The following is a 23,932-nucleotide window of genomic DNA, read 5'->3' on the forward strand; positions in this document are numbered from 1 at the left end:
GACTTCAGGATGATGATGGGTTTTCCTGCAGTCAGCTCGTTTAAGTGGTAGCGCAAGCTTCAGCTATTTTGTTAACATATCATGTCGCTTCTGTCCACAATGCCGACTCGTCACGTCACAGAGCGCTTGCTATCCTCGTGTTGATAATCATTTATATCATCCGTACTCGCCAAGATCATTTGTTGCCTCATGTACTTCATATCAGTCGTTATCGATCATCATCGACGGGTCGCTACAAGTTGCAAATAGACTACTAGGCACCTTTCCTCGACTTAAATAGAGTCACGGTGCTGCTAAGTTTTATTTCGCACTGTCGAGATGGATCCCATCACCAGCGGTCTCACTATTCTTCAGCTTGTCCAAACGATAGCGCAAGCTTCAGCTCTTGTGTTAAAATATGTTGCTTCTGTCCGCAACGCTGACTCGTCTTCTCGGAGCTTGCTTAATGAGTTCAGCTCGATTGGCGGAGTCCTGACCACTGTTATGGAGATCGAGAAAGATGGCTCTCTTTCAGACAATCTCCGTTTTGCACTATCAAATCTGGTGGCCGACAACGGCCCAGTCGCAAAATTGCAGATGGAACTGAAGAATATTCTGCCAAACGAACAGGAAACAGGGAAGATGAAGACGATGACTAAATGGACGTGGCCGTTCAAGGAAAAGGAAGCAGGAGAAATTCTCAATAAACTGAAAGGATATTGCGTCGAGATTACAAACATTCTAGCAATCGATGCATGGTGAGCTGACTCGCCTGTGATGATCACTCATTGCTAATGTAACGTAAGGATCACACTCACCAAAGCCGATCGAACCATCAAGAAAGTCGATCTAGGAATCCAGGAAGTGGGGCGAGGCATGAAGAAAGTCGAACTAGGAGTCCAGGAAGTAGGTCGAAAAATTCAGGAAGTGGGCCAAGGAATCCAGGAATCAAAAGCGGCTCAAGAAACACAGAAGAAAGGTGAGGCGATCAGTACTAGTTACCTCCTCATCCTGTTGAACCATGCTTAGCCGAAGAACGTGAAAAGTTCCTTCGGTGGATGAACCCTGTCCCTTGTACTGAAAAGCACCGTACCTCCCGTCGCCAGCGCCACGCTGCGACCGGTCGGTGGATCTTCCATGCCGAGCAGTATGTAGCCTGGAATACATCCAATTCCGCATTTCTGTGGTTGAATGGCCAGCGTGAGTTTTATCGCGCTCGTCATTAATTACAGGTTGCTGACGTCCGAAACAGCTGGAAGTGGAAAGACCATCCTTGCGTAGGTTTTATCATTTCTGGATAGCTTTTGGAGGGCCTTAATTGACTTTTAAATATTCAGTTCCGCTGTTATCGACGAAATTGAGGGCGGCGGGGAGAAGCTTGGTTACTTCTATTGCAATTTTCGAGATGACCAGACGACAAACGGAGCTGCAGTATTGCGATCTTTGGTTGTTCAACTCCTTCGGCAATCTACAGACGACTGGGTCACCAAGATCAAGCCAGAGCAGGAAGATTCCAACGCAAACGTGGATTTCGTCTCCCTGAACGAGCTAGGACAACAGCAACGTAACGGAGAGCGTTGTCCCACAGATCTGACATTTCTGCGACAGCTGCTTGTTGAAGCGTCCAAACTAGTTGACCGACCTGTTCTCGTGATCGACGCCTTGGATGAATGCAAGGATTACAGTGATCTGGTAGAACACCTTGCAGACCTTGCTGGAGATGCTCAACTACGACTTTTCGTCACTGGTAGAAGCGAACTAGACATACAAGACGCCTTCCATAATCTCCCCACCATGTCGCTGAAGGACAGCGCAGAACAGATGAAAGCAGATATATGTACGCACATTACTGAGCAGCTGAAGACTCAGAAGCGTCTGTCACGCCTACCCGAGACGCTTAGAAATTTGATTTCGGAGAAACTCTTAGAAAAGGCCGAGGGCATGTAAGTAAAGCAGCTTTCATCGCTTCTCGGAAATTCATGATCATATAATCGCATGCAGGTTTCGCTGGGTTCAGTGTCAACTGGATGAAATCCGGCGTTGCGCGAGAGATATTGATATCAAGGAAGCCCTCAACAATCTTCCGGCTGGATTAGACGAAACATATGATAGGATCATGTGCGGCATCTCACAAAAAGGGCGAGGTTATGACCAAATTGCCCACAATTGTTTGCTTTGGCTCGTTGGCGCTCTCACCCCATTGACGCTTGACCAGCTCAACGAGGCTATGATGATCGATGTCAAGCAATCAATTCTTGATCCGGATCTGCGCGCCAGTGATCCTATGGATATCGTGGTCGCATGCGGAAGCCTTGTGACCTACGACGAGACGACAGCCGTCGTTGCTTTATCTCATTATAGCGTCAAAGTAGGATGTATTGACCCTTTTGATATTATTCGTCCGCTGATGCGCTACGAAACCAGGAATACCTGATCAGTCGTCGCCCTAATAACATCCTGAAATCAATCTCAGACGCACATGCACAAATCTTCGAGCTTTTGATCACGTATGTGTTATGTGACATTCCTGTGACGTACGAGAAAGGTGCAATACAGTGTTCCACATTTAAGGGCTATGAAACTGAAGGTGTTTGTATAGCCACGGGTTGTACTATAGCTTCTGCTTCCGCTATCGGTGGCGAAGGAAACCATCCATTGCAGAGCTATGCAGTTGAAGCATTGGCGCACCTTTGTCATGTTTCGGATGAGGATCCTCGTGTTATGGCTGCCATGCAGCGGCTACACTTAGGGTTCCTTCACAACACAGAGAAACATGCCCTGCTTGAAAGTCTAATTCAATCATTAACGAACGATGAGCAATCGAGGGTCACTTCTTCCTCACTTCTACTTGTCCCTCTTCGGTTTGGAAATCCATGGATGGTGGAAACCCTGGTCAAGGAGCAACCCGATCTCCTGGGCGCAGATGTCGCCCGTGGTTTTGGTTCTCCCTTGATTTTTACCATAACCTCGAACCTTGCCCTTCTCAGCGTTCTCTTGAAGCTGGGTATCGACCTAAACAAGCCTTCTTTCATCCAAACCGATTTGTATCATCGGCGGCATCTTCCTTCAGGCTCCTATACTCCAATTTCGTGGGCAGCCACGATTGGAAGTGAAGTGGCTGTGGAACTCTTGCTGTCACGAACGGAGCTCACCCTACCAGCCAACATTCTGCACACAACCATTCTGCACACAACCATTCTGTCCAACCAGCGGTCTGCAGGAATCATTCTCAAACTGTGTCAACGCGGCGCGGATGTCACTTTCACTGTCGATGGCTCCACACTTCTTCATGCTTTACTTTCCAAATTAGTTTCCAAACGTCGGTCCAGCATTCGTCGGTCCAGAGGCCAATGGCTATCAGTCATAGAAAAACTCGTCCGTGATCTTTCTGTGCCTGACTGGACCGCCAGAACGGCACTCCACATTGCTCTCGACAATCGTCTGAGTGGTATTGTCGTATACCTCCTTGAACAGAATGCACCGCTGACAGCAACAGCAACACTCGATCCAAACATTTGGAGCTGGGCAGAAGGCAATCAGTGGTTTGCCAAGGTTCAAGCAGCGGCTCTCGCTGCTGATAAACCGTATACCAGAATCATGGGGAAGATCGTCGGTGTTATAAAGCAATCACAAGTCGTCGAGTTTCCAGGCGCAGTCAGTGCCAATCACGGAGACCCCGAACCCATTTGTGCTGTTGTTGTTTCTGTCATCGACAGGAGGAATCAATACAGTGGCCTTATTTCAAGGTTCTTCTCGCGGATCCTGGAGGCTGGCCTTTTTCGTGGTAAATCGCCGCATCAAAACAAAGCTCAAGACTTTCCTGAAAACGACGAATTCGCTCCACTCAAGTTCCGCTTATCATGGAAAGAGAATTTTCAGTATGTCTCTAGCCGGCTGTTCGATTATCATCAAGGAGATGCAGTTACCAGCGCTCTACGAAAGTTAACCCGAGATGCAGATTCTACCGGCGATTCCCTTTTTCTTCGGTTATCCCCAACAGAGAATTTGCTGGGTAGCTATTTTGATGAGCTTGAGTACGCACTTGATATCTACCGAGGTCATCGGCATTAGTTTTACATCTTATACGCGGCCACATACTGAAATACTCTACAAGTGCACTGCCAGTATTCACATAAACGTTCCACATAACTTCGCGCATTGAACTATTGTAGATATTTGACACCAAGTCACGAGAACCACAGGAAAATCGGCCTCCAGTGACTACTTGGGAAAACTGCATGTGGGAAGAACGCATGATCTGTCGAAGATACATTAGTGATGCTGTCTTTGCGAGCAGAGGAATGTGGATGACCGTCAAGAAAGTATATCATTCGACATTGTACGTGGTGCTTTCTTTTGTACGATCCAACCATGTGCTATGAATCTTTGCTCCTAAAAAGTGTGCATATGTAAACGTGCGCAATAGCTCTAAAAACACGAGGCCTCCAATATTTGATCCAGTGCAAAAAGAATTTAAGACTGAATTATCAACGCGCTGGAATATACAAGGAACGGTCCACCTACAGCCTACCAGTCTAACGGTTCTAGCATGGCGAGACTCGAGTGTCGATTCCGAATCATCTAGGAAAATGGTCTGGACTAAGTGTATGAACACGTAGACTTGATGCAGAACCCGACAGAGGTTCACATAATAAATAGCTCAAAGTCTGAGGAACGTGTCCGAATCGGTATCAGCCAAAGCGTGCATTTCACCAAATAGTGAGAGATGGGCCCTAGAATTCAGACCACCATATCCTCACATTTAGGTAAAAATACGTCTCATGGGAAGAACACAAGATTTATCGAAGACGAAGCAACCAGCGGCTTCAAATTCGATGATCGGTAAAATGAAGCAGCGGATGTGAACAACAGTCTTGAGTTTCGCATGCAGTTTAACGACTAGTAACGGGCACAGCTCGACGAATTCGGTCCGCGCTGCATTACTATTCGAAACATGAATGATGAAACGTATCACCGAGCGGATGATTGAGAGTCTAAACAACAAACCAGCCGGACATTGCCGAAGTACTGTATATTACCAATCAGCCACAACCCTCCGTTGCGACTGGTGTATTGAGCGGCCCAAACGACCTCAAGACCTCTCTCCAAGGTACGTCTCATCGTTATCTAACCATCTAATGCTAACACAGGCTTTGTACAGGCTCAAATAATGTGAGTCCACGAGGAAGGAGACAACAGAGCCTTGACAGAATTCACTAACGAACGCATCAACAGCTCCCCAAATGGCTCAACGCGTCACACTCCGAAAACGCCAACCCTACAACACCACCTCAAGCCGCAGACGCATCGTAAAGACCCCAGGTGGAAAACTCGTGTACCACCATCTCAAGAAACTTGCTACTCAGCCGAAATGCGGTGATTGCGGTATCGGTCTTCCTGGTGTACGTCTCTTTTGGCTACGCTGTTGGATGGATTTTGATCTTGATTTTGACTTTTTGTGCGTGTGGTTATAGGTCCCTGCTCTCCGTCCCCGCCAATACGCAACGATTTCAAAGCGCCAAAAGACTGTGTGCAGGGCCTATGGTGGTTCGCGATGCGGAGACTGTGTCAAGTCGCGGTGCGTCTCTTGGTTACCTCGTGTCTCTTTAATCTCAACTGTGCGCAAATAGCATTCTACGAGCATTCCTTGTGGAGGAGGCAAAGATAGTCAAGAAGGTCATCAAAAGCCAACAGAAGGCAGGAGGCCGCAAGTAAATAGCAATACTTCGGTCTTTTGGAGTGGTCGTTTTATGGCTATGGATCCTCATGCATTTTCCATTTTGTTTATTCCATCCATGTACAACCTCCACCCAAATCCAGACGAGGAGGTCAGTATGCAGTTCCTCGAATGCGCTGTGTCGTGCAAGAAGAGGCATAGTCAAATTCCCCTTGAGTGGTATTACATAGGAAAGTGCATCGATACCGCATCATACAGTACTGTAAGATATCGAAAAATGACCCACAAATAGATGCATAAATGCATCAAGCACTCTTCGTATCCCTATCCTCGGTCCTCAGCAAAATGTAGCGGTCTGGGTACGCTAGGCCCTTCATAGTCTGAAAAGGGGTCGTCGTCCTTTTTGTCATCCTTCTCATACGCATGTCCCAAATACTCTCCACCTGCGTAAGAGTAATCAGGTGGTTTGGCGTCGGAAGGTGGTGGTCCAAGCGGCGGAGCGTAGGCTGGTTGGTATTCGGGATCATAAGGTCGGTTGTAGTGTGGCGGGAAAAGGTCCATTCGCGCCTGGTTCGAGGGTGCCCTCAAGGCATTCGCAGGGCTCGTAGGGTCAACCACTTGACGGTAATAGCCAAATGCAGCGGATGTGAACAATAGGCAAAGAACTTTAAATTCGTCAGCTTCATTGCAGATTCAACAGGTGTCTATACACACTGATCTCGAATATAGTAGCCAAGATCTCGGTCCACGAATCATGGTTCCACTCATCATTGCAATCTGCAGTAAGGTGAGATTCGAATGGAAGAGTCACGCCTCAAAACTTACAAGACGTAGCCGAGGCCTGGTTCATCGGGTCTGGGTTAGAGCCCCATATTCCGAATGCCTACTTACGAATAAGTCAAGTATCACAACAAGCTGTACGAAGATACCAACAGTGTCCACTTCTCCATTCATTGAAACACTAATGCATTCATCTAGGAGTTCACCCTACCCATCGTCAGCCAAAACGTTCAAAATGAGTAATTAAGTAAGCTCACCTTGTAGGTGAAATGAGTGACGCAACGCATAAAGCCGACGCCAACGACAAGAAGACCCGCGATAGCGCTCGAAAATGCATACATCCTAATCATCCAGGCACGTTGCTGCGAGGCCTGTATTAGGGCTGGGACGACGTCATTGCATTGCACAGCAACTCCGACTCACAGTCAACAAGCTGTAAATGCCGAATATTTCTATCGCGAGTGCGACGGAATAGATAACGCCTTGGACTATAGCCAGTGGTGCTAGCTTAGGATAGGCACCTATGGCACAAGGTTAGTGAACTCGAGTATGTATGTACCGAAACGAAGAGATGACCGACCACCTTGATCAACTTGTAGCTCTTTGAAAGATGCAATCTGCGGGCAAGCTTAGGGTATGAAGCAACAGGGAGCCAGTCACCTACAGTCCTAGAAAAGGGTTATTCACTTAATATTTGCCACGTTGACGACAAACTGACAAGGCTTACCATGCTAAAGCCCATATGGCCCCCATTACCGCAACTTCATAACACCAACTATGAACATGGTAGAATTGATGAGACTGCACGACGACATACATCCAAGAACAACGGGACGCAGACTTCTGCCATAGATACGGTTCACGAATGTATAAGGCGGAGGCGCTCCTGCAAGGCTGTGTCATTAGTCTTCTGCACACACCTTGATTAGTTGCTGTCACAAAACGTACCTTGCGGAGGAACCCGTCTCGCGTTCATAATAATGGTGATTGTATTTACTTAGAGAAATGGGTATGGTAACAGATTTGGTAGAGGTACTGCAGGAGGTGTGACGCTGCATGTAATTGTCCTGCCAGCCGCAGTCACCCCATGGTTTCAAGCTCAGCTTGAACGAGTTGGCGCCTGAAACTTGCCCTTGTTTTGCTGTGCGTGAGCTCCCACAACTATGATCGATTGATCTCTCCGGACCTGTGTCCTACACCACCAGGTCCTGTAAATGATTTGTCACTTCAAGCTGGGCCTTTCGGGAGGGACTCGAACAGGTGAACCCAAGACATCACATTGTGCAAGAGCGTATGAGGCAGGAATTCGCTCAGAAGCTTGATGGATAGGGAAGGAGCTCGATGGGATGTGACAGGGTGATGGAGAAGCTCCGTATGGTTGAAGAAACCGACTACCGACCAACGAGTTTGTATCTATGTTACCTTTGCTAATCGAAATTTTAGTAACTAATTATAGCGTCGTCCACAGCCTGCAGAAGGTAATTCGTTCTTGGCCTATACATAAATCTTTTGTGCACTATGTATCGACCAAGAACAATTTACCTTGAGTCATCTATTGTCGTTGGTCTTAGCTCGAGATGCCTTGCCTGCTTGATGACATGTCGGTCGCACAAAACAAAAGGCTTTCATGTCTTCAGGGCAAGATCTGTCAGCAAAGTGCCCGCGCGTCATCGCCAGTACACCTTCCACAAGATACACATCAATCCCCTTTTTGCGCCAGTTTCGCCAGGTGCTATCTAAAGAGTTCTTTCTCAGCCTCACTGGCTATGGCAGCCACATCGGTGTCATCCCTGACGAGGTGCAACGCGACAGCAAGCTGGTCTATATAAGGTATTTTAAGTTCGCTGTCAGAACGCGTCAATACTACTTGCTTGTCCCCTAATATTTTCTTGTAACCACTCATTCCTCGCCCTCTCTTCATTGCCTAGACAATCGATAGCGTCACCGGCTTTTCGGTATCCGTGGACATCGCTATTGCTTGGACATTCCTGTTAGCATTCCCAGTTGTGATGCAAAGCCGTGCTTCCGCTGACCTCGAGAGGTTTGAACATGGTAAGCTATAACATTTTTCTCTGAGAGCTCATGACAGTTTTGCTTTGAAAGTCTCATCATTGTTCACGACGCCTGGGATACCATCTAGCGCGCCTCCTACGCAACAAACGCGACTTTGTCTTTACCTCAACGCCTTTGTCGCGTCAGTGGCGTCACCACTTATAAACGTTTCCTTGCTTCGATGCAAAAATCATTAAATCATTCTCATTCTCTACTTCTCGAGCTTCAATGGCATCGATTCCTCTTACACCAGCATCCCCCGCAGCAGACCTTGCGACACCGGATCCTGCAGGACATTTCACCAACATATACGCTGCTGCCAGTATAGATGCTATTGTTGATCGATTCAATTTATGCATGAGATATCTCCTCAATTTTAATGTTCCCTTCGAACGGGCGATACAAAGGCTCTGTCGTATAGAGCTTGGGTTCGATGACGCGGTGGTGGGGTTCAATGACATGGAGGAGGCGTTTAATTGGTTGGAGGACTCGCTCGAAGGCATGACGGAGATGCTCAAGGAGGTGTTCCGTGCCACGGGTGAGATACTTGATGGTATGGATAAGACGTATGATGGCATGACAGAGGAGATATGTGCGTTGGAGGAAAAGGTCAAACAGATAGAGGAGGAGATCTTTGAACTGATACACGGGTGAGTATCGGTTCATTCTATCGGTTCACAACACTTTCCTAATTGAATTTGCAGTAACGGATTATGGCCCATTCGGATTTGCAATCACCGATGCTCATTGGATGATCCATTGGTCTGGCCTCCTGTTTCTGATACTCCCTATCCAGCTGGGAAGCCCGAGACTCTTGCGGGACTCCAAACAATGAACGGTAAGTGCGCTTTAGAGTGCCAGTTGCTCTCTTACTAACAAATGTCAGCTGAGATGTGTGCGGCTCTCGCTGCTGCCTTACACCTTCGGCCTCCTCCTGATCTACTTCAGTCCCCACTCGAGTGGAGAAGAAAGCAAGTAATCAATTATATTGGATGCGCGGAATGAGTCATTCTATTGTGTTGTATCGTTGATACAATTACCTTTGTGTTCGTTATAGCACAATGTTCCTCGGTCTTGCATATATAATTTATTTAGAACGTCTGCAAAGACGGGGATCCGTTTGCTATGGTGTGGAATAATCGATATGATAATAACACAGCATGTGCGCATGTCAATTGGAGGCGCGTGATTCTGTTTCGAGCATAGCCATCGACCGAACGCACAATCCAGTGCACACCGACACCACCCGATAAATTCCACATGTATGGATAAGCCCACGGAAGAGATTCAGTAGGCATGAACACTAACAAGGTTAGGTTGGGTGGCTCACCAGCGACTGGATCAAATCTCAATCCACTTTAGTAGGCACGTCCATCCTTGGCACGACGGAGTACATGATGCCCTGGAGGATAGCCAATGGTGTGAATCGGGTCCAGCCTGCACGAATGAATATGTGCCAACTGAATTACTCTTCATCGACCGTCATCAGCCCCTTCAAGAACCAATCAATTTCATAGCGCCAGGTTGACGACGAACGGAATGAAACCACTGCAAAGTAGAAATACCGAGGCTCAAACTAAAAGTAGAACGTGGAGTGTTGGGATTTAGATGGCGGTAAGAACAAGTACTAGCGTAAGCCTAGGACAAACGTCGAGGCTTACCGTGCTAACTTGGTCCGTATCACCTCCATCACCGTGACTTCTAAAAAGATGACAACCGTGACTAATCAGCACAAGATCAGCATGCAAACATATGGGTATTAACGGGCGATATGCAGGGAGGATAGGGTACAGGCTTCTGGCGTGATGATAAATGAGGTCCTCCTGCTGTATAACTTGAATATGATAGGTTTGGTGTACAAGGGTGCCTGGTGCAGACCGAGCTGAGTTTGAATCCATCTTGGACCGCTCACTGCACCCATAACGCCGATGCACGATTTTGAAGGGATGAGTCAGGCCCAGGGCCCATGTAGGCCATTATCAAGCCTAGAACCTCATTTTAACTGCCAATTAGTACTATGGTCTTGGCAGCAGATATCCAGATAGTTGGCCCAAGTCGGTATTATGGGTACGCTGACGCCTCGCTTTCGGTCAGTGAGCCACTAACAACTTTCATAGATATCCTAGTAGATAGATTTAGATCCCTTCGATTATGTTATAACTACACACGGAAAATGCAGACTCGGACCCAACTGTCCCCCACAAGTTCCAAATTATGTAGTGGCCAGTGTCCTGCGTGCTACCACTTCCCCGCAGATAGCAACCTCTCGCGCTACTGAGAGCAACGGCTCGACATCAATATAAACGTTGTTCCGCCGCGCACTCGCCCAAAAACACGGCCGAAAGTCTACTACTTGTATATTGCAAGACCCTGCATCTGCAAGCGCCGTCGCAATGCCCTTCACCTCTGGTGTGTCTGGATTCCCAACCACATTCAATTTCTGCAACATCGGAAGGCGAAGTTCACGGAATGTGTCGATACGAGGATAAGGATAATAGAATATGGGAATAGTCATCGATTCAAGGCGAGAGTATGTGGTCGGGTGGCTCCCGGAGTCCAAATTTGGTGGAATGTAATCTGTCACGAGGGTCTCCGCGTGAGGAAAAAACGATAAACAGGAGTGTATGACAGCGACTGGAGCCCTCTGGATGTAGAGATGACGTATATTTTTGCAGGTAGCAGTGGGTCTAGATCGAATGACAGCCGACAATGAACCGAAACGTATGCGACAGAGGTTTGGCGCATTGAATCTGGTGACATCCAATGGCCAGCTACACTGCAGGGTTCTCAACTGGGGTGCGTTGAAGTTCTCGCTCCGTTCGAATACGTCGCACATGCCGAACACTGTTTCCCAACGCGTCGTTTCAGCAAAAAGTATTTCGAGCAGTTGAGTATTTGGGTACAAAGGTGACCATAATCTGAGGGGGAAATACATTCTATGCGAATGGTAAGAGGCTGACTGCCAGACCAAGCGAGCCAAGACCGAAGCAGTGATGGAAGGAATGGCTTTAATGGGAAATTCCTGGGAAGTCCAACTTTGATGTGCGACCAGATTCCTGTCGTTGAATATGCGACGGCTCGCCAAAGGCGGCACACCCGGGTGAAGAGTAGTGGCGGGCAGGCAAAATTTCCCGAGATGGTGGTTTCTCCAAATGAGAAAATACTAGGATGTCTGTAATGATGAGCAAGAATACATCCTGTAGAAGTTCCACGGGAAGCCGATGAATGGGGATTCTGAGTAGCTCAGGTTGATGGCTTGCGACGAGTCACTAGACAATGCACCGACCGTGTGCACGAATACTTGCATATTCACGTTGACGAGGAGTAAGGAGTTTCAGAATAGGAGGTTGACTTGCCCGCATCTTCCTGTGAACCTTATGTAATAAAAGGTGTGGGAATCGTCGCTGATCATCTGATGTCAGTCTCGTTGATACTTCTTTGTATCTTAAGCTTCAAAACGTTATTGCAGTGCCCACCTCACGTTAACACTGCCTTCCCGATGGCTACCTGTGCAGACAGTAAGTTGGCAGGCAACCCGTCACAGCACCTGAATTCAGAATAGACCGTTTGAAGTGGGTACCTGCACCCGCGAGATTTTCGCTCTCCCCAGCGTTTGCGGCACAGGTGACACCACTGTCACATCTTTCGTGCATCAGGGACACTCTTGGCTAGGGTTCATATGACATTGGAATGCACAGATGTCAGACCCGAGGATTCGGCATGCATCAATCAGAATCTTACGGTAGTAAGCTCATATCGTTACCTAACTGTATCTAACTCATTATGCTATATAGTGATCGATTCTCGCCGGTCAGTGCTATCCAGGACGCAATTTTTCCCCACCTCGAGTCTGTCACGATTTCCTTTTTCAAGATATTACTTGACCACACCTGCGTCTCTTCTTACCATCTTCCTCTTTCCTTCCTCATTTCTTGAGTATGCACCTCCTTCGCTTCTTTACATGTATCGCTTCTTGTCTCTCTGTTGCTCGTGCTTTCAGTGTGACAGTCGGGACTCCTACTGTATGTGAACCTCTCAGCATTTCATGGACTGGTAAGCGCACATCTAGTACATCTTACACGCTCCTGCTGAACTTTGTCTGGTTTGTCAGGTGGGCAAGCACCATTTGAAATACTCTTAGCTCCCGTTCGTCGGCGCTATCGTCTTAATCGCATCAATCGCGCGCTAACCTTTGTGTTTTCTAGTCTAACCAAATATATCAGAATATACCTGTTCCTGCATCGGCCTTCAGCAATGGAAAAGGCTCTTATTCAATATCGCAATTGTCGTTGTTGTCGGGAACGTCATTTGTACTCATTATGTCTGACGCCACTGGATTTGGTTCGGGTGGGACGACAAACGAATTAACTGTTGCGAGTTCGACTGCAAATAACAATTGCGGCGCTGCAGATCCGAATCCTCCTTACACGTTCGACTTGTCTCCGCTGACGCAATGCAGGTAAGTTTGGTTTGCCTACTTTTTTGTGGCACTAACCTACCAATACTGCAGTCCATTTACCATTACGGCCAGTGGTGCAGTCCCGCCCATTACTGTTGGGGTTAGATCATTCTAAATCCTTTTAAAACGATCTACTTATCTTGCTACAGCAACTTATTCCTGGCGGACTATCAGTACTATTCAACTCTGGTAGCAACACTTTTAGCTCGATTTTAGATGTCAGCGCAGGGACGAACCTCCTGTATTTTGTCAACGACTCCTTGGGCAACCAAGGTGGGGTCTCTCCGTACGAGCCGGTCTCAGGGTCGAGCGATTCCGCGTGCCTGAATTCGCTGTCATCCACTGCAGGCATATCGGCTACAGCCACAACTTTACCGTCATCTAGTTCGAGCAGTCCGTCAAGCAGTCCGTCAAGCAGTCCGTCAAGCAGTCCGTCAAGCAGTCCATCAAGTAATGCATCAAATTCATCAAGCAACAATGTTGCCCTCATCGCAGGCGCAGCGGGCGGTGGTGCGGCTGTCCTTGTTGCGTTGGCCATCCTTGGCATATGCTTGCGGCGTAAACGAAAGGCATCTCGATTACTGGGTGTTCAGTCTTCCACAAAAAGCTATCCACATCATTTGCAGCATACAGACCCAAATTACGAAGCCGGCCCTCACAGTGACGTCCCACCACAATTCTCCTTCGCATACAAGACAGACCCCCTCAGCTACCATACCCGCTCCATTCATCCCAGCTTAGGAACCCAGTCAGAGATGACCAATTCGTCTGCCGGCACCTTCGCAGTTGGCGCCCCTCTCTCATCATTCAACCAGACACAACATTCGCGCCAGAGCTCCAACACAGACTTTCCTGTCTATGGAGATACTCGAGGTTCGACTGTGTCATCATCTAACAGCCGCCAATTACTCCTGTCTAGCGGAAACTCCACAGCCAACGATCCTCGCACACTGTTCAATCAGACACTGCATTCACGCCAGACCTCAAATGCAGACTTTGTGTATGCAGACGCTCGGAGCTCGGCTATGTCATCTGTTGACAGGCGAATGGCTACCGTCGCTGAAATGCCATCACCATGGGAGACCGTTCCTGTTAGTTACCTTGTTCCATCCGTTCAATCCGGATCCCAACAAAGTCCTATCTATGCGTCTGCCACCAACATGGCCACTATGGACCATCACGCACCCTTCAATCAGACACAGCCTTCACACATGAGCCCTAACACAGACTTTCCTTTCTATGGAGACGCTCAAATGTCAGATATGACACCCGCCGATCATATGGCTGCGGGGGCTCGACCAGCATCACCATTACCACGAAAGGTAGACCTTGTCTACCTTTCTCCACCCGCTCAAACCGGATCTCAATCAATTTCAACTTCTACCGGCAACGTCGGAGTCGAGGACCCTCCCACACTATTCAATCAATCGCAAAAATCCCATCAGAGGTCTGACACAGACAGCTTTGCTGTGCACGGAGCATCTGGGCCTCAGTCTATGGCGCCAGCTAGCGCGCAAACAGCCTACCAACCTCCTACTCGAATCATCGTGCATACCGACGCAGCTGATGTTGTGCCAGATAACAATGATGTAGTTGAACTTCCGCCGCAGTATTCAGAACATCGGGGAATCCGTGCCTCATGATCTGAGTCTGTGTTATGATCACGTCCCCACACGCTTGAGTCTGGGAAAACCTCTTGAAAATCGATTCAATCACTCAGAATTGCCGATAATTCGAGACTACGCTTTTATTTACGAGGTCCGGTCCATGTTCCATTGCATTCACAGCAGTTTATTTTGAACACGTTACGAATCTACTCATTTTTAGTCAAAGTCAGGATGCGGAAACGTCCGAAGTGTCTGACCGGTGTTTATTTTAGTATTACCATACACCATCATTCGTATCACACTCAATGCATGCATTACCCAATGCCCGTGACAGAAGTTAGATGGAAGCGTGGTCTAGCCCAGGAGACCTCCATCACGTATGGAATTAGGGCACACGGACTTCACGTCCTGCTGCTCGCCACCGAACTGAGACTCTAATTCAGTTTCACAGGCAAAGCCCGTTCGACAAACGTTCTCGTTTATCCACACATGTGATCTACGGTATCTTCTCGAGATGCCTGACTTCACAGAGAATAACATTAGACCGAGCCTAAGTCCCGGATGCACGACTCCCGGATAGACGACTCTCCGGTAATTCGCCTGTAGAAGAACCTCACTCACGCGACTTAGATAGCCTTTCAACTGGCAGCGTGTAGGAGAAAAAGGAGGATCGCGTCGGACCATGACATCATTGCACGAGCCAAAGACATAACTTCCGTTGACACATGGACGTCGGTACCGTACAGATACCATAGGTTCGTGTCATCTCTGTTGCACGACTCACCTGCTGCACGTCGTACGAAATGGGCCGGTTTATTCAAATTCTCACTCGCGAGCGTCTAAGCAGCCTTTTGATCCATTTTTGTTATCGCACGAACGCTACGCGGTGAATTGAAGAGCATCATAATATCATTGCGCGGTTTTTTTTAGTAGCTCACTACATATGATGGAGATCAGGACACCTATAGAAATGCCGCAGCCATATCATACATGTGGATCCTTTCGAAAATCTCACACCTGAGCTTCTACTGCATCGTGCCACCTTCCAAGATACTGATGCCCCGTGTTCCAAATCCACCTGCAATGATTACTACGGTTGATGTCGATGAGATTGAGCACATGGTAAAAAACTTAAACACTGAGGCTGTTGTACTATTTTCGTCACCGGAATTGTTTCATGTAAAATGCTGGGACGTGCTCTGACGGTGCATTCAAGTTCAAGTTGCATCGGAAAGACATCACGCTAATGATATTTGATATAACCCAGAGGCAGATCAGGCATAGCTGCTGCTGCTACCATCACCTTTCACCAGGCTAGGGTCGGTTCATACTACTACAGTCTCAGTCTGCAAGGATCCGGAATGTGTTGAGAGTGTGTCACGAATTTACAGGCACTGCCTAGAGTAAACATGGATCGGACTTCTAAATGCCAAATTTCTCCGAGATCGACCAGCCTGGCTTCGCCACTCGACTTGTTCGTGGTATTGGTAAGCCAGGCTGGTCACGAGCCTACCAGTACCGTATAACCTATCGTCCACCAGACTCCCAAGCTCTGGCGTACCTGTTCCTGCACCGATGGAGGCATTCCATAGCAAGTATCTGTACTCGGTGCCATGGAGAAGACACTTGTATGCAAAACTATCCGACTGACTCGGACTGCCATATTGCATCTCAAAATGCAAACAACAGGCATCGAGTTGCAAACTCGTAACCTCAGTATGGATGACATTGCCTTTCTCACTGCTATCCCTTCGCCGAAATCCCACTATGTATTGGATGAGCTACAATATGAATTATGGGGCAGGTCGTGGTGCGTATTTGTACATTCACTTCTTCTCACCCTGCATCACAACCACAAGGGTATCTCTGCTCACGCTCTCGAGCGAGATGAAGAACGACGCGTCATCTTCATGAACCATATTGTCGAGATAGCTTTGGATTTGAAAATGCTGAATTTTGGTGACGAAGCTGCGAAAGATGAAAGGACAGTCGACTCGCGGCCGATGTTCGAAAATTGGAACAAGGTTCGCTTCATTTACAGCTTAGTACCAGTCGAAGTGTACCGTTTCTTTCTCAATGACCTTTCAGAGTGACCTATCGTGTTTTTCAAGTATAGTTGTGAGAAAGTCAAGGTATTTGGACTTACGTGAAAAATGACATCTTTGAACTTCGTAGACTTCACCTCCTTGACTTTGTTTTGCCATTGCTTTCTGCAACAAAGACAGTCTCCCATTGAGGTATTTCTGGGTTCAAGGATTCAGAAGGTGAGGCCGTCATCGAGTCTATCTAAAGATTACTAGTATCTCTCGCAGCTTGGATTGAACTCGCTCACATGCTTACGAGGACCTACTTCGGACATTTCTAAGACGCAAGTTCAACTTGTACGTTTCCGCATAATTTTGCAATCGGCTTTAACACAGCTTTTTCTATGCCTACCCACAGTACTTGAATAGACCGTTTGAAAGTGAGTCCGCGGGGTGTTCTCTCTCGGATGCTATTCCTCCCTCATGTCGAGTCCACCCCAATATACTACCGCTGACGCAGGCGTTTGCGGCACAGGTGATATATACACCATTGCCGCCATATATTACACGCGTTCTGATCGATTCTTACCGATCAGCTTTATCTAAGACGCAATTTTCCCTCACCTCGTCTCCTCCGATTCCCTTTTTCAAGATATCACTTGTGTCTCCTATCATCTTCCTCTCCTCTTGAATATGCACCTTCGCTTCTTTACGTTCATTGCTTCTTGTCTCTCTGCTGCTCGTGCTTTCAGTGTGACAGTCGGGACTCCTACTGAATGTGAACCTCTCAGCATTTCATGGACTGGTAAGCGCATATCTAGTACATCTTACACACTCCTGCTGAACTTTATCTGGTTTGTCAGGCGGGCAAGCACCATTTGAAATACTCTTAGCTCCTGTTCGTCGGTGCTATCGTCTCAAGCGCATCAATCGCGTGCTAACCTTTGTGCTTCCCAGTCTGACCAAATATATCAGAATATATCAGTTCCTGCATCGACCTTCAGCAATGGAGAAGGCTCTTATTCAATACCGCAATTGATGTTGTCGTCGACAACGTCGTTTGTACTCACTATGTCTGACGCCACTGGATTTGGTTCGGGTGGGACGACAAACAAATTAACTGTTGGGAATTCAGCTGCAAATAACGATTGCGGCGCTACAGATCCAAAACCTCCTTACACGTTCGATTTGTCTCCGCTGATGCAATGCAGGTGAGTTTGGTTCGCCTACTTTTTGTGGCACTGACCTACCACTACTGCAGTCCATTTACCCTTACAGCCAATAGTGGTGTATTCCCGCCTATTACTGTTGTGGTCAGATCATCGCGAATTCTTCCAAAACGATCTACTTATCTTGCTACAGCAACTTATTCCTGGTGGAGAATCAGTCGTATCCAATTCCGATGGCAACATTTTTAGCTCGACTTTAGATGTCAGCGCAGGGACAAGCCTGCTGTATTTGGTCTACGACTCCTTGGGAAACCAAGGTGGGGTCTCTCCGTACGAGGTGGTCTCAGGGTCGAGTGATTCCTCGTGCCTAAGCGCCAACTCGCCGTCATCCACTCCAAGTATGCCGGCCACGGCTTCACCACCATCTAGTTCAAGCAGTTCATCGAGCAGTCCATCAAGTAGTTCTTCAAGCAACCATGTTGCTATTATTGCAGGCGCAGCGGGCGGCGGTGGGGCTGTCCTTGTTGCGTTATTCATTCTCGGCATATGCTTGCGGCGTAAACGGAAGGCATCTCGTTTGCCGGACGTTCGATCTTCTACAAAAAGCCATCCACGTCGACTGCACCATACAGATCCAAATTACAAAGCCAGCCCCCACCCACCACAATCCCCTTCCCTATATAAGACAAACACTCCCAGCAACCGTACCCGGCCCATTCATCCTGGCCTAGGAACCCAGTCAGAGATGACCAATTCGTCTACCAGCACCTTCGCAGTTAGCGCCCCTCCCTCATCATTCAACCAGAAACAACATTCACGCCAGAACTCCAACACAGATTCTTCTGCCCACGGGGATACTCAAAGTTCGACTGCGTCATTCGCTAACAGCCACCAATTACCCCCGTCCACCAGAAACTTCACACCCAACGATCCTCGCACACTGTTCAATCAGACACCGCATTCACGCCAGACCTCAGCTACGTCATCTGTTGATGGGCGAATGGCTAGTGTCGCTGAACTGCCATCACCGTGGGAGACCGATCCTGTTAGCTACCTTGGTCTATCCATTCAATCCGGATCCCAACAGAGTCCTATTAATGCGTCTGCCACCAACATGGCGACTGGGGACCATCACGCACCCTTCAATCAGAAACAGCCTTCGCACATGAGCCCTAACACAGAATTTGCTGTCTATGGAGACGCTCAGATGTCAGGTACGACACCCGTCGAGCATATGGCTGCGGGGGCACGACCAGCATCACCATTACCACGGAAGACAGACCCTGTCTACTTTGCTCCACCCGTTCAAGTCGTATCTCAATCAACTTTCACCTCTGCCGGCAACGTCGCAGTTAAGAACCCTCCCGCACCCTCCAATAAGGCACAAAGTCCCGGTCAGAACCCTGGTACAGACAGGTTAGATGTGCACGGAGCATCTAAAAGTCTGTCTGTGCCATCGGCTAACGCCCAAGCGACCTACCAACCTCCTACCCGAATCATCGTTCATACCGACGCTAATGATGTTGTGCCAGACGAAAATGGTGTAGTTGAACTTCCGCCGCAGTATTCAGAGCATTGGGAAATGCGTGCTCACTAATCTGAGCCTGGGTCATGATTACGTCCCAACACGCTTGAGTCTTCAGACATGGCTATGCCATGATTTTATTTCGTTCGAGTGTCTTCAAGAATGACGTATAAGTCCTACTTTTATTTGGTGACATGTTGTTTTCAAGTTTTTCATGATATTTGAATGACATGTACTCCAGCGTAGTACTAGGAAGTACACACTTCTTGTCCAGAAATTTTTTCGTTGAATTTATCGAGAGGGTAAAGGAACCCGCGACGAAGACGCGTTAGAATCCCCAATACTCAGGAGTGTAATTTAAATCACTCACCACTCGACTTTAGCATACTAGGCCTGACACTGGCTTGAGATCTTCAAACACAAACGCAGCAGCATAGACATGCGAATTTTGATCGTTCGACAGAGTCTCGAAGCACTATGTGGATTAGAGTATGGTGATTTGTATATACCTGTAGGATCTAGGATTATCTTCCGGCTGCCGCAGATGACCTTACCGCTGCGTCGAATACAAACAATACAGACAAGGCTAAGTTAGTTTATAAGACTTGACCTTCTTGCCCTAGTACTATCATTAATACCGGTAATTTCCGTTAGTCATCATTTGTCACAGTACTTGCGCTTGCATTCAAATGACCACTGCCGTCTGACTCCAACTTGGGCTGCCATGGTGCAGCACCTAGGCCTGCACGACATTTCACGCTCAAGCTTTATTCTTATATGGTATGAAACGATAGGCACGTCAAAGCAAGGCACTGGCTAATTGATAAGTGGAACAGGGCACGAACTTGAATATGAAATTAATCACAAATACATCCCGTACGTATCCATGATCATCATCATGAAATCCAGTCAGTACTTGCATGTATGAATTCTGACAAGAGTTCCTTCCGCAGGACGATTATTATTGGCAGGTTTATCTTCGGCACTCTCACGTCTGTGGTGTGGCCTGTACGGTGTGCACCGTGACCTAACCTAAATTTAAAACCTTTCAATGCACTTTTTCAGTAACCTCTCCTCATGATCTTGTTGTCCGTTTCTGTGGTGTGTACCTACTTTGACACCAGCACAGCACTTCGGGCCTCACTTCTACCAACCAACCAACCATCTCTCCCATTCAACACCTTCAACATCTTGATGATCACCGCAGAGAACATGCAAGGCATGTCGTCACGACACTATCCTGTACCTGTTGATACAGGCCCTCCAAGAATCGAGTAAGTGGCAAGCTAGACTGAGCTGAGCGCAACACTTATAGATTTACAGTGATAGAATTACTAGCAAGCCCCCTACAGCAAGCAAGAAGCTTGCAGAGGCTGTCGTGGGAAACCCTATCAAGAATGTGTAAATGTTAAGCAACCAATTAATGGGGACACTCGAGGTCTGATTACGCTGGGCGATAGGTCAAACACTGATGAACAGATCCCCGACGGACTACAAGGGCTTCCTACAGTTCAGGAACGTAACAAAGACGTCGAATCGAAGTTTTGGGCAACGTACGATGAGGTTTCGACGGAGTACGATGACGACTTTTTAGAGCGGGCAAATGGTGATATGGGTATCATATTAACTTTCGTGCGTTTGTTTATATCTATCAAAGCAAATCTAACAGACGAACCAGGCTGGTTTATTCTCAGCTGTCAACTCCACTTTTATCATCGGAATGCAGCCTAACCCGGCAGAAACTACCAACGTCCTCTTGTTTCATCTTATCCAAATGACAGCTAACGGAACAAGCATTGTACATGATATCAGCGGTCTTTCCCCTTACACGCTGTATCCTTCTTCGACTGTCTGGATGCAAACACTTGCGTATGCTAGCCTCTCGTTCAGCGTCTTGGCCGCGTTTGGGGCTGTGATGGGAAAGCAATGGCTCAACGCTTACAAGGCAGCTCGTGGGCGAGGCTCTCTTGAGGAACGTTGCATACAGAGGCAGAGGAAAATGGATGGAATGGAGTATTTTCGGCTCCAGACCGTCTTGCAGGGGTTCCTCGTGGTCCTCCAGATCTCGCTACTCTTATTCGGCTTATCACTCAGCGCCAACATGTGGACCCAGCAAACCACGATATCCAGTGTCGTCATCTGCTCCACTGCATTTGGCATCCTGTTTTACGCAAGCGCTCTCCTCGTGACAATTTTGCGTCCGGACAGTCCTTTCCGGACACCAGGAGCTGAACTAATGGGAGCCATCTGCAGAAAATTGCTTCGAGGCAGATTGACTTTCACTCCCGATAGTGCATCCATTAAGTTGTCCGCCATCCGCTGGATACTAGAGACATCCACCCATCCAGAAGTTGTCGTGGCTGTCGCTGCAATGATCCCTTTCATGCAATGGCCGCAGAACCTTGATGTTTCCGCAATCTGTGGACGCTTAAATGATAATCTCGCAGCATGCTATGAAATGGAGGAGGTATTTGTGAAGTGTGGCAAAGCCATAGCCCATCTTTACAGCCAGTCGCTGAAAATACCTGAAGACTTTGGCTACAAACTCATGTATATCTCTGATTGTTGGGGAGGCAAGAGCCGTTTCATTCATGATGCGTTCATGGACAGCCGTAACGCCTGCAATCACCTCAAGAACACACAGAAAGCGGACGCTCGACAGAAGCATAAGGCTGATGCACGCACGGCTCTGAGAACACTGGTTGTCTACGGGCATCCCATGTGTTTTTTCATTTCCAGACGATGAAAGACTAATTTGGCATGGTGATCTGCGATGGCGTTACAATGACGAGCGCATCCCCAGCTGTGAGGAGTTTGACTGGCTGATCGACTATTTAGTGGAAGTAGACGCCACAGCAGATGACGAAACTGTAGGCGACGCTCTGCTTGCGCTGAGTGCCATGCCCAACCTAAGGAGCTCTACCAAGCGTCATTCCTACATCACGGCGCTCATCCATTGCATAGACCCTGCCAGACCTCCCCGTGTCCGACATGCTGCACTACGAGCCATTGCTGATGCTCGAGACGAATTGGCATCTATGACAAATGAGTCAATACCACAGGGTATGGGTGCAACACTCCTGGACAAACTTTCTTGTGCTATTTTGACTGCCGTATGTCCAAAACACTCGCAGGACCAGACAATCCAATCCAGTGGACCCGACGCCTCTTTTCACGAAGACCGAGATACTTGCTACTCTCGTCTCATTCTTGCTCTTGCACAGAATGATGAGTGGCGCGAACGTCTGACCCGTGATGGTCATTTCGAGCATTGCGTTGTTCTAGCTGAGCACTCCCTTGAAGACCAGACTTGGCTTCCCGGATGCTACCTTGCCGGGATCTTCGCATATATCAATTCCTCAGACAAGGTTTTACCCCTCAGCCCTACCCAGAAGAGCTGGCAGGCATTCATCAGGGAAAAATGGAAGACCGCAAGTCTTTCCATAATATACTATGCTGGTGCGGCGCTGCCAGCCCTCGCGGCAGCAACGAGGCACGATTTACAAAGCTGGGATTCTAGCGTTTCTAACGAAGAGTTAACAGAGCTCACTACAGACGTACATAGGGCGTTGGAATTATTGCAAAAGAGCAAGGATATTCTTGTGTATCTTGGTATAGATCAGGCTCTATTTGATGCTGCCCTATCCTCTGTGCAGGGCTTGTATGACGATTTGCGTCGTATGATCGAGAACCCAAACACTTCGCAGACGGACAATGGGCCTTTGGAGTCTTGAAGGCAAACCGTTATGTAGCAGTATTGTATATCCTACAATTCTAACTTGTCAATTTATGCTGGGTTTGGTATATTTATGCCTTCAAGCTCGAGCCATTGACTTGCCAGTACTGCACCTACTATTCATTTCCGTACAATAACTATTTTCCCTTCATGACACCAGTATTATTCGCCTACCCTATATGCATGCGGCTAGCAGAATGCATCCAACACCTCTATAGTTTGAGATAAGCTTCCGCTTCAATCATATCATCTGAGACTATAGTTTAATTCCCTTTCCTCTGCGTGTTTCACATTAGAGCAACGACCCAAGAGCATCGTACGCGCATCAACCTTGCGTTCAGCTATGCACGCAGCTACCAGCCGTATAATGGAAGTTGCAGCGACTAAAACTCCCTTCATGATACTCTCAACTGCTAATCTATATGGGTCCCCCCGCCAGAGTCAATTTCTGTAACATAACGGAGTTTGTGCATTCAGATGACTGCGATGAAGGAAGGGAGAGTCATTGATTCAAGGCGAATTATGTAGTCAAAGGACTTGCATGGAATCCGACATCACATCATCCGTCATGAGGATGGTGAGCACGGCTCGGAGTGAATTTGACAGATAATACTTCGATGCGCTGTTTGCATCAGGTGTGCCAAAGCTGCATGTCACTACTTCTTTTCTGTCAAGTCCTTTGCTGCAGGCTGTTGATAAACTTCGACTTCCAGGTTCACAACGAGGCGAAGGACTTACACAAGCGATCTTCAAGGATGAACTCGAGAATCTTCTTTCCCAGTTCCTCTCCATAATGGTCTTGACGACAAATCTCTTTCGCTACTTTCTCTACTGTGGCAACCATGGGGGATTTCAGGTAGTAGTCCACGGAAGACTCCACGGCAGACTCCATGGCAGACTCCACGAGCTCCGAGCCCTTCAACT

General features: G+C 47.8%; 9 protein-coding genes across 9 annotated transcripts; 7 read left to right on the plus strand and 2 right to left on the minus strand.

Annotated features, from left to right (window-relative positions):
• The first annotated feature begins 265 nt into the window (after positions 1-265).
• On the plus strand, positions 266-4,160 carry F5891DRAFT_1035040 (uncharacterized protein). Its single transcript, XM_041361793.1, has 8 exons — positions 266-737; positions 786-958; positions 1,009-1,179; positions 1,232-1,256; positions 1,317-1,922; positions 1,981-2,347; positions 2,404-2,524; positions 2,579-4,160. The coding sequence occupies exons 1-8, from the start codon at positions 319-321 to the stop codon at positions 4,048-4,050; spliced, it is 3,354 nt and encodes a 1,117-aa protein (XP_041225850.1). The 5' UTR covers positions 266-318; the 3' UTR covers positions 4,051-4,160.
• Positions 4,161-5,222: 1,062 nt separating this feature from the next.
• F5891DRAFT_1188984 (ribosomal protein L34Ae) lies at positions 5,223-5,694 on the plus strand (the record flags this gene model as incomplete). The annotated part of the gene is made up of 3 exons (XM_041367077.1): positions 5,223-5,381; positions 5,454-5,557; positions 5,610-5,694. The coding sequence occupies 3 exons, from the start codon at positions 5,223-5,225 to the stop codon at positions 5,692-5,694; spliced, it is 348 nt and encodes a 115-aa protein (XP_041225851.1).
• A 286-nt stretch (positions 5,695-5,980) lies between these two features.
• On the minus strand, positions 5,981-7,412 carry F5891DRAFT_1188985 (uncharacterized protein; the record flags this gene model as incomplete). The annotated part of the gene is made up of 10 exons (XM_041367078.1): positions 5,981-6,321; positions 6,371-6,433; positions 6,482-6,539; positions 6,590-6,643; positions 6,694-6,798; positions 6,860-6,957; positions 7,013-7,104; positions 7,164-7,197; positions 7,254-7,322; positions 7,385-7,412. The coding sequence occupies 10 exons, from the start codon at positions 7,410-7,412 to the stop codon at positions 5,981-5,983; spliced, it is 942 nt and encodes a 313-aa protein (XP_041225852.1).
• Positions 7,413-8,517: 1,105 nt separating this feature from the next.
• On the plus strand, positions 8,518-9,623 carry F5891DRAFT_326765 (uncharacterized protein). The gene is made up of 3 exons (XM_041371361.1): positions 8,518-9,138; positions 9,193-9,326; positions 9,375-9,623. The coding sequence occupies exons 1-3, from the start codon at positions 8,717-8,719 to the stop codon at positions 9,491-9,493; spliced, it is 675 nt and encodes a 224-aa protein (XP_041225853.1). The 5' UTR covers positions 8,518-8,716; the 3' UTR covers positions 9,494-9,623.
• A 752-nt stretch (positions 9,624-10,375) lies between these two features.
• F5891DRAFT_327113 (uncharacterized protein) lies at positions 10,376-11,590 on the minus strand. Its single transcript, XM_041371362.1, has one exon. It carries the CDS (start codon positions 11,421-11,423, stop codon positions 10,701-10,703), a length of 723 nt encoding a protein of 240 aa, XP_041225854.1. The 5' UTR covers positions 11,424-11,590; the 3' UTR covers positions 10,376-10,700.
• A 343-nt stretch (positions 11,591-11,933) lies between these two features.
• Positions 11,934-14,749, plus strand: F5891DRAFT_327126 (uncharacterized protein). The gene is made up of 7 exons (XM_041371363.1): positions 11,934-12,006; positions 12,062-12,230; positions 12,283-12,541; positions 12,600-12,634; positions 12,694-12,947; positions 12,999-13,047; positions 13,097-14,749. Exons 3-7 carry the CDS (start codon positions 12,427-12,429, stop codon positions 14,588-14,590), a joined length of 1,947 nt encoding a protein of 648 aa, XP_041225855.1. The 5' UTR covers positions 11,934-12,006; positions 12,062-12,230; positions 12,283-12,426; the 3' UTR covers positions 14,591-14,749.
• A 1,258-nt stretch (positions 14,750-16,007) lies between these two features.
• On the plus strand, positions 16,008-16,649 carry F5891DRAFT_1035097 (uncharacterized protein; the record flags this gene model as incomplete). Its single annotated transcript, XM_041361794.1, has 1 exon — positions 16,008-16,649. The coding sequence occupies exon 1, from the start codon at positions 16,168-16,170 to the stop codon at positions 16,645-16,647; it is 480 nt and encodes a 159-aa protein (XP_041225856.1). The 5' UTR covers positions 16,008-16,167.
• Positions 16,650-17,061: 412 nt separating this feature from the next.
• F5891DRAFT_1188989 (uncharacterized protein) lies at positions 17,062-19,344 on the plus strand (the record flags this gene model as incomplete). The annotated part of the gene is made up of 6 exons (XM_041367079.1): positions 17,062-17,113; positions 17,186-17,383; positions 17,442-17,476; positions 17,536-17,789; positions 17,840-17,891; positions 17,941-19,344. The coding sequence occupies 6 exons, from the start codon at positions 17,062-17,064 to the stop codon at positions 19,342-19,344; spliced, it is 1,995 nt and encodes a 664-aa protein (XP_041225857.1).
• Positions 19,345-20,796: 1,452 nt separating this feature from the next.
• On the plus strand, positions 20,797-21,202 carry F5891DRAFT_907930 (uncharacterized protein; the record flags this gene model as incomplete). The annotated part of the gene is made up of 2 exons (XM_041373579.1): positions 20,797-20,904; positions 20,951-21,202. Coding segments are annotated over 2 exons (360 nt in total), but the record flags the coding sequence as incomplete, so codon positions are not given.
• Between the last annotated feature and the right edge of the window lie 2,730 nt (positions 21,203-23,932).

This window comes from Suillus fuscotomentosus (genome assembly GCF_016647785.1).
Source record: "Suillus fuscotomentosus strain FC203 chromosome Unknown F5891scaffold_28, whole genome shotgun sequence".
Taxonomy (NCBI): domain Eukaryota; kingdom Fungi; phylum Basidiomycota; class Agaricomycetes; order Boletales; family Suillaceae; genus Suillus; species Suillus fuscotomentosus.

Coding starts and splice junctions, on each gene's coding strand:
- F5891DRAFT_1035040 (XM_041361793.1), top strand. CDS start 319: ATGGATCCCATCACCAGCGGTCTCACTATTCTTCAGCTTGTCCAAACG. Junction 959..1,008: donor TCAAGAAACACAGAAGAAAG/GTGAGGCGATCA, acceptor AACCATGCTTAG/CCGAAGAACGTGAAAAGTTC. Junction 1,180..1,231: donor TCTGTGGTTGAATGGCCAGC/GTGAGTTTTATC, acceptor CGTCCGAAACAG/CTGGAAGTGGAAAGACCATC.
- F5891DRAFT_326765 (XM_041371361.1), top strand. CDS start 8,717: ATGGCATCGATTCCTCTTACACCAGCATCCCCCGCAGCAGACCTTGCG. Junction 9,139..9,192: donor ATCTTTGAACTGATACACGG/GTGAGTATCGGT, acceptor TTGAATTTGCAG/TAACGGATTATGGCCCATTC. Junction 9,327..9,374: donor GGGACTCCAAACAATGAACG/GTAAGTGCGCTT, acceptor AACAAATGTCAG/CTGAGATGTGTGCGGCTCTC.
- F5891DRAFT_327126 (XM_041371363.1), top strand. CDS start 12,427: ATGCACCTCCTTCGCTTCTTTACATGTATCGCTTCTTGTCTCTCTGTT. Junction 12,542..12,599: donor TCTCAGCATTTCATGGACTG/GTAAGCGCACAT, acceptor CTGGTTTGTCAG/GTGGGCAAGCACCATTTGAA. Junction 13,048..13,096: donor TCCCGCCCATTACTGTTGGG/GTTAGATCATTC, acceptor ATCTTGCTACAG/CAACTTATTCCTGGCGGACT.
- F5891DRAFT_327113 (XM_041371362.1), bottom strand. CDS start 11,423: ATGTATTTCCCCCTCAGATTATGGTCACCTTTGTACCCAAATACTCAA.